Genomic DNA, 8,826 nt, shown 5'->3' on the forward strand with positions numbered 1-8,826 from the left:
ATACATTTATATAGCTCTGACATATACCATAGTGCTGTACAGAGAACACTGAGCCAGTCCCATCAGTCTCTGTACAGAGGAGCTGACACTCCAATTTCCCCCCATAGTCACACACTATTATTATACATTTATAAGGCTCTGACATATACCAAAGTGCTGTACAGAGAACCAGTTCACATCAGTTTCTGCACAGTGGAGCTTACAAAAGTGACAGACACACCTAGTAAATTATGACACAGCTAAGTGATTTATGTCATTAGTTCAAAAAATACTAGGAACGGAAAATTTTCCACTATCAGGAATTGACTCTCACCATTAAAAGCCATCTCCGGTTTCCGGTCCAGCAGCTGCCATATACGGGTTCCGGCACCAAATCCCTTCATTAGCTCCGAGTAGAACGAGCTGAGCCCTGAGGATTGGAGTACAGATTGGTAAATGATCCCCATTTCCTGCATTAGAGATAACCAAATGTTCTTTATGGTAAATCACAGATGGCCACCGGTGAGGTAACGGGAAGAAATGTCCGCTACAAGGAAATATCGGATCATAAAATGGAATTTAGATTACAGCCTACACCATTCAGGGAGCCCAGGGTACAAATTAATGATCTGCAGGATTTTATATTTATATTTTAGGAGATTTGCTTCAAAGTTCTACAATCAAAGTTACTAATTCCTTTCAATGTCTTATTTATTTAGGTTATTTTTCATCAAAAATCAAAGACATTCTCAGGATATTGAGCAGTTCTTATTATGAAGACAACAGAATTGATAATGTGACCTCCATGGGTCCGGTAGATGTCTGATATCCAAATGTAGACCTTCCACATTCACATGTCAGAAATCTACCTATAGATGAGTGCCAAAACCTTTCTGCTGGGTGAAGTTTGGAAGGATTAAAAATCTTCTGATGGTTGAAATGTCAAACGTTATCTCAAAGAGGCAACCAGAATAATAATATTGCCCATGAACAGTCCAATCCTCATGGACCACATAGCAGGTACAGGGCAGATTTTAGTTATTTTCTGACTCCTTGTAAACTATTCTAACTTTCTTTGCTATTGTCCTTGAGGACTTGAGTTAAAGACCCCTGTGGTAGGGCAAAACAGGTCTGCTTAGGTTGTTCTTGCTGAACAAGTTCTGAATTGAGGCAACTAGCAAAAACATATCCAGATTATAAAAAAAATGTATAAAAGAACAGTAAAGAACTAAAGGGTTCAAAGTGATTTGAATTGTTCATTAAATGACTGAATACAACATCCAACACATTCTGGGCATCAGAACAATACCTCATTCATAAGAACTTTGTGGTTAAGTGTTAATAAAAAAGGGCTCACATTAGGTACTGTACGTTCAGAAAGTTGCTGCCCTGGGATGTGCTGCCAAATTAATCTTGGATGATTGTCATCCACGTAGCAATTTATTCAATTCGATCCTAATGCCTTGGGTTCTTTTACGGAACACCCAAGCCCCCATGAATGGAGATTTTTCAGACTCCTAAAACATGTTATGTGTCCTACTCAATTATCTGATCAATTATTTTTTGGTCTGGCACTCTGACAATCAATTCCCATAAAATTGCAGCCTTTGTTGCTACTGGGAATATTTACGTCATTTATTTTGGTGAAGAGACCCAACTTTAAAAAAATTGGATGGGAAATCCTACATTTTCTCTGAACAAGAATACAGGAAGAAGAGAAAAATGTGCCCATTGGGTCTTCAAAGAGATATCCGTTTGTCTTCTGTCATGCCTCTTAGATAGGAAGATAAGCTCCCCAAAAAAACTGATGGGGTCTTAACCTCACCCTACATTATCCAAAACCAAACATAAAATCCTCAAATTTTTAATTTTGGCAGCAGTGCCGTTTGTAGATGTTGACATTTAGTTCTTCACAAACATTGATTTCACGCACCTCCAATGCTGATCCCCACCCAGAAGGCGTACATCAGGAAAGATGAGAGTTCTCCAACAGTCATCTGAGAAGCTCCGGTTAGAAGACCGCCTTTTTACAATACAGCCAGGACGATGAGATTTCCTGACAAACCAGTCTGGAAAATAAAGGACAATCATTGGCCAAAAGACAATTGTCTGGTGAGCATAGTTCATGGAAGCTATGAAAAAATGTCCATATTCAGTAATACAATTGAATTCTTTGTGTTTGAATTTATTTCTTCGCCTTACCATTTCTTCTAATTATCATTAATGTTTTAGGTTTCCACATTAAATATTTTACACAATTATCCACAATTGTACACAATTGTTATACTTAAGTGTGAGAAGGAAAAGCAAAGATCTTTATAAATAGGACTTAAGATATCTTTTACAAGATATAAACTAAATGGGTAAAATTGTATGGACACCTAACCATCACATTTATATCTGTTGTGTCTGTTGGACATCTTAATCAAAAATCTTGGCTATTAATTAAAATCTGGACCCCCTCTGCTACCATGGCCAGTAATTTGGAGTTGTCCTCCCTCCCCACCACTGTCATTCCCTCTCCACTACCGCCATTATTATCAAGCTAAACCCCCCTACCACCATTGCCAGTGGTAGAGGGGGTTCCCCATCCCCCTCCCCTCCACCACCCCCACTGACATATATACGGAGTTGAACCTCCTATCCCTCCCACCACCAGGGCCACCATGGCTCCTCTATTGGGAAGGCTTCCTCATGATTTTTGTGGGTATCTGGGTATCTGGACACATTTGTGAGGTCAGATAGTGATGTTGGATGAGAAGACCTGGCTCCCCATTACAGTTGATCTCCGGTGTTCAGTAGGGATGAGGTCAGGGCTCTGTGCAGGACACCCGAGTTCATTTCAAACAAACTGGTCTCTCTATGTCTTGGAGCTGACTTTGTACCCTGGGCACAGTCATTACAGTACAGAAAATGACCCTTCCTTTAAGGCATATTTGTCTAAAATGCCTTTGTATCCTAACATTTGTGAAAAGAAGCTTGCATGGAAGTGCACCATGGTTCAGCAGCAAGATGTCCACCATAGGTATTCAGTAAAGGTTGGGGTCAGAGCTCTGTGAAGGACCTCCTCACCAAACAGTTGACCAGCTACATCAGCTTGTTCATCCTGCAATTCCAAAACCATGGTCAAATATCTTGGAGCGTGCCTGGGGGAATTTGTCCCCAATAGTGAGGTCAGGTGCTTATGTTGGATCAGAAGACCTGGCTGACCATTCCAATTTATCTCAGGTGTTCAGTAGGGTTGAGATCAGGGCTTTATGCAGGACACCTAAGTCCCTCCACACCAAACTGATGACCCCATGTCTTTATGGAGCTGACCTTGTACACAGGAGCACAGTCATGGGGGAACAGAAAATGATGCTTCCCTAAAGGTATAATTGCCTAAAATGCGTAACATTCGTATGCTAACATTTGTCAAAAAAAGATTGCATGGGGGTGCAGAATAGAGCAAGAATTTCAGCAAGCTTATATAGGTAAAATGGTGAGGTGTCCACAGTGGGTTGATCATATAGGAAGTCCTCCAGTTCTATCACATGAAATGGCAGGTATGGTTGATGCCACAATACATGGGATCATTATTGTATCACCCGAAATATGCCACGCACAAAGAAAACTTCCACTCACTATACCGAAGAACCCAGATCGAGCGATGGCCTCCTTATAAGCCAATTCCAGGACATGATCTACTTTATTGTCATACTTCTTCATCTCGTGCATCTCCTTCCCGAATGCCCGGACCGTCCTCACATTACCGATACGCTCTTCTGCCAGCTGCCAAAAATACAAAACAGAGAAAACTTCAAAGTGAATATTGCAAAAATTCAGAAATGAAACCTGAAAATTAAACTTGCAAGACCATTACATTCACTTTTGGGAAAGGAATCCTCATCAAGGAGGATACAGGGGGCAATATACCCCAAATCTATAAAGGCCACTCAGGGTTAGTAATAATAATTTCTGATTCAGTAACTGTTCTCAGGCTACAGACAAATATTTACAAATTGAGAGAATTTATGTACAATGAATGATACCATGAAAACATGGGGGCTCCATTTGTCCTTCAAACCCAGAAAGGTCCGGTGGGGCAGGGGACTGGGGGGTCTTCCAGGGACAGCAGCTTTAAATAAATTTAAAAACTGAATCAAAGAAATACAATCCATGGTCAGCTCACCTGGGTGGCTTCTGCAAGAGAATCTTGGGTCAGTTTGGAGACCTTCCGTAAATATCGTCCATAGACCACGCCAACCACTGCCAGAGGAGGAACAATGCTCAGCACAAATGTCGCCAATTGTGGGGATACAAAAAACTGAAAAAAAATATATATAAGTGGTGAGTGTTCTCATGATGATGGTAAAGGCAAGACTGGGACTTATCTACAACATACTACATCATGACAGTGCAGCAGTCTGATCATTGAAGGGGAGGAGACTGAGGAAATGCTTCCTCCTGCCTGCATCTGACGGATTCGATCATCTCAGCCTAGGCAAAGTCACTGATTGCAATTAAGGGATGCAATATTATTACTATTATTATTATCATCATTATTATTAAATGGGATTTATATAGTGCCAACATATTACACAGCGCTGTACATTCAATAGGGGTTGCAAATAACAGACCAATACAGACAGTGACACAGGAGGAGAGGACCCTGCCCCACAGAGCTTACAATCTAGGAGTATGTAATAAAATACCCATCAATGGATGGGTAAAGGGTCCCAACAGCAAGACTTACTGTCACATTTACCTAAAGCAAGCCAGCTTGCTTTGTGCATGCTTTATCAGTTTTGCCTATCCCGCCGGCCAATCAGGAAAAAAGACTCCTAATCATCCCTGTCTTTTTAGCTAACTCAGAAACAGCACTCAGTGTTCTTTACGAGTGTCGAGCCCCTAGTTCTGCTGAGCATTTCCTCTACACCTGTTGAATAATTCTGTGCTCTCCATGTTTCCTGTGTCAGGCCCGCTTCTAACCTCTCTTGCTTGCTTCCTGCCTCCTCCCCGGCCTTCCTTGACAATTTTCTTGATGTGCCGCAACCTGGCAGTAACCAGCAGTGCAACATCCTCACCACTAGAGGCTCTGGAGAAGATCTGGTTGCTGCTGAGATTCAGCGCTTTGGCCCTTCTCAGTTGTTACGTCACTTCTGTGCAATCCATAGTGCCCCCTAAAGGCTCTGTGTCACACTTACCATCATTCCAACTCCAACCGAAGCCTGGGCCACCGCTCTGAGCCCATCCGAGAGATTCTCTGTGACTGATCGACCAATCAAAACGCTGTCTGAAGACAAACGATTGATCAGCTCCCCAGTTCGCGTCTTGTCGAAAAATCCGACTTCCTGCCGCAGGACAGAGGAGAAGAGGGAGGAGCGCAGCTGGCGCACTATACGTTGCCCTGACATGGAAAGAAAAGATTGATATACAGGGTCACCCAACACTTACACAAAACCAAAGTATTTCAAGGGAATGTTCATTGAAACAGCTGGGTGGAGTTCATTACCTGAGGTTTGCATGAGGTAGACTCGGGCCCCGTTGGCGGCGGCTCCGCACAGGAAGACTCCGCTGAGTATGGCGCACAGTGTGGTCAGGCTGGAGGAGAAATCCTCGGAGGGGTTAGAATAGATCACATCAATGACTTTCCCCAGGAAGAATGGCGCTGACATGGTAATGACGCTGGACACGGCTAGGAAACCGACCGCCGCTGTAACACAAAGACAAAGCACAACTATTACTTGTCCAATAACAGACAACTACTGCTACAGGAAAAGCTGAAACCAAGAACCAGATCATCCCTGTATACATTATTAAAAAAGTTATGTGATTTCCCTTAGCAGTCTGCATGTATTGGATTCCCCAAGACGGGGTGATGGGGTGCAGAAAACACAAAGATATATATATCATATAAATGCATTTTACTCCAGTATTACCTTCAATCCAGAAATGTGCCTGTAGTACTCACTTTCTGCCACTAGACTGATGTATAGTATCATTCTACCCAATTTCTTTGAGCCCAGGCCTTTCTGGATCCCTTCCTAGCATGCAGATGAACAAAGAAAGGAGAAGCATTGCAAAGATGAGCTAAACTCTCTATCACTCCTATTTGCCGGCTTCTTGTAAGCACATGAAACTCCTAGCTCCATGTGCTGCTTCTTTCTCCCACACTTCTGTTCTGCTGTACATAGACCGGCTGATACCAGGACACATTCTGGTTTTATTCGTCTGCTTTCTGTCTGATATATCTGCTAGAGTTTCCCTACGATTCCCATGGAATGTAATTCAGTTGATGATGGAGGCTGAAAATCTGCATGAAGGTTCTGTGTACAGGGGGGCTAAGAAATGTCATATTGGTTGGGGACATAAAGATTCTCCGAATTATTTCAAATAAACTACACAACTGGCAACAATCCCAAGGCCCTTTTGGAACTCGGATGGTCTCCCAATATTCCGCGTGCTGCGGCTCAAAGAAAATTAAGGAATTCTGGGAGGTCATGTGACCCCCCCCCCCCAACACAACGTACAGATTCATTGAAATGGATGTAGAGTGAAGTGTGGAAGGTTAAATGAGCCACTGCCAAGCATTTATTGCCATATAAAGTATCTGGAGTGCAGCAATGGATCTGGGGATCTTTAATCACTAACTATAGCATTGTCCAAGCAGCTTCAATGTACTCGGACCAATCACAGCGACCTCCAGGACATTATTAGGATAAATTAGTAGAAACTCCTCTCCAATGGCAGTGCCCAGAGGTATCAAACAGAAATCCTACACATTCCCAGGGATAGATCTCCCTTCTTCAGGGCTGCAAATAACCCCAGATAAAATAGCTTGGTAAATATAATACGTAGACTGGATGGGAGGTAAGAGGGGAAATTTGGCTGAGATTTTGTGAGTAAATAATAGCATTTTTTCAAAAACATAAATCTCTTTCTGTGTCAAACCTAAATAAAGACTTACACACTGAGAGGCTTTTTTTGCTGCCTGCTGGGAAGATTCACCCCTCTATCTGTCCTAGTGAATGTCAATGAGTCAAATAGAAACCCAAAATTCAGGGTTGTCACCTGAACAGTAATAGAGAAAGAGGAAATCTTCCAATGGGGACACCGAAGGGGTTCCCTTCAGATAGAAAACAGCTTTACAATTATCTGGGTATATAAAGATAAAACTTCCTCCAGTTATTCTAATTTAACGTGGAATTAAATCTGTGCCACTTACCTGTCCGTGTTCCAGCGCAGGGTGCTGCTGTCTTCCTTCTTCTTCCTCTTCCAGACAATCTTTAGCTATCTTGATTGGCTGTGCTGAGATGGCGCTCATTCATTATTAATAATATTATTATTATAACACAGTATTTATATAGCGCCATCATATTACGCAGCGCTGTACAATGTCGATAGACATGTCACTAACTGTCACTCAAAGAAGCTCACAATCTAATGTCCCTACCATAGTTCATTCATCCTGGCAGACTGGCATCCTGGCACTGGGATTGCAGGGTTTTCCTGGAAAGCATAGCTGATGTTGAACATGTGTGATCTGGCAGGTAGGAGGGATTATTGCGGAAGGTGCATCACCAAACTCTTTCTGCAATAATGACCGGCCTGATCATGCAAACTTTAAAGTGGGAGAAGGGCTCAAATTATGAAGGCCAATGGTATGCCCTGCCATGCCTCCTATTTCATGGACCATAGATAGCAATATGCTTTTCCCATTGTTTTTACCCTTGAGGAATTCTTAAATTCATTTTCGGGGGATGCAGAACCCTGACGATAATTAATCATTGGGATAAATACGATTTCCATTGAAAGGTTCCCTCGTTTCATGCAGTTGGCTCTGCTAAGTGGACTTGGCCCCAAAGCTTTGCCAGCCCCACCAAATGGGAGATCATTCAGCCACAACACATGGAAACCCTGGCAATTTCTGGAAGAATCCTCCAGTTCCACAGAACCTTGGGTGAGAACAGATGGGTTGTACGGAGGTTTTTTTTAACAGTCGTGTTTCTTTTATATTCACTTTTCAGAATAACAAATGGGATATTTGGAGGTTTATACAAAAAAACATAGGGTTATATAGTGTTAGTGTTATAGGTATAGAATGCATTTTATATAGAGGTGAATATATCCGCCATAGAGAGGGACAAAGGGTGCCGCTTGTCCTCCCCCCTCCATAGAACAGAACAGGTTGTGTGTACAATACTCAGTCATTCATCTGGAAACAATCACAAAAGCATGTTTCCGCCAACATTCATCTAATGTTTATCAGACGTCTGTACAGGGCTGTGGAGCCGGAGTTGGTACATTTTTGCCGACCCCAACTCCAGGTACACAATTGTGCCGACTCCACAGCCCTGAGCGGCATTGTTACATCATATTGACATATACAATATATTACATTGGTTCCATTTGGCTGCTGTGAGCTCTGAACTCGGCACTATGAAGTCATGTCTTATCTACTAATAAAGAAGGAAATTCCTGCAGCAAATGTCTATAAATGCAGAATATGCTGTTTGGACTCTCAGCTCCCCAAGCTCCACACTGCTGGACTGTGAAGATAAGATGCCAAAGGCCCAGCACACCAGCTACAAAGGTTTTATCAGATTGGAGAGATCACAGAATTCAACTCCAGCTCAGCTCTCCACCTCCGATCACTTCTGCAATGTCTGCAGTTTAAAAAGTTAGCAATAGTTGCACAAAGCTGTTTCTTCATCATTGCAAAATGCCACATGGGCCAGAGAGATAAGAATATCCCCAATCAAACCGCCCACCTAAATACAGCACAGCACACAGAAGCTGACGCTCTAATGTCCCCCCACAGTCACACACCACTATTATACATTTATATAGCTCTGACATATACCA

General features: G+C 42.5%; 1 protein-coding gene across 1 annotated transcript in view; it reads right to left on the bottom strand.

The window, feature by feature from the left end:
- The window catches only part of ABCB10 (ATP binding cassette subfamily B member 10), a 17,294-nt gene that overhangs the window by 5,533 nt on the left and 2,935 nt on the right, over positions 1 to 8,826 (bottom strand). The window contains 6 exon segments of the mRNA XM_072417064.1: positions 314 to 409; positions 1,913 to 2,048; positions 3,604 to 3,750; positions 4,151 to 4,285; positions 5,166 to 5,368; positions 5,474 to 5,674. Coding sequence (XP_072273165.1) covers positions 314 to 409; positions 1,913 to 2,048; positions 3,604 to 3,750; positions 4,151 to 4,285; positions 5,166 to 5,368; positions 5,474 to 5,674 — 918 coding nt within the window.

This window comes from Pyxicephalus adspersus, chromosome 7 (assembly GCF_032062135.1).
Source record: "Pyxicephalus adspersus chromosome 7, UCB_Pads_2.0, whole genome shotgun sequence".
Classification (NCBI taxonomy): Eukaryota; Metazoa; Chordata; class Amphibia; order Anura; family Pyxicephalidae; genus Pyxicephalus; species Pyxicephalus adspersus.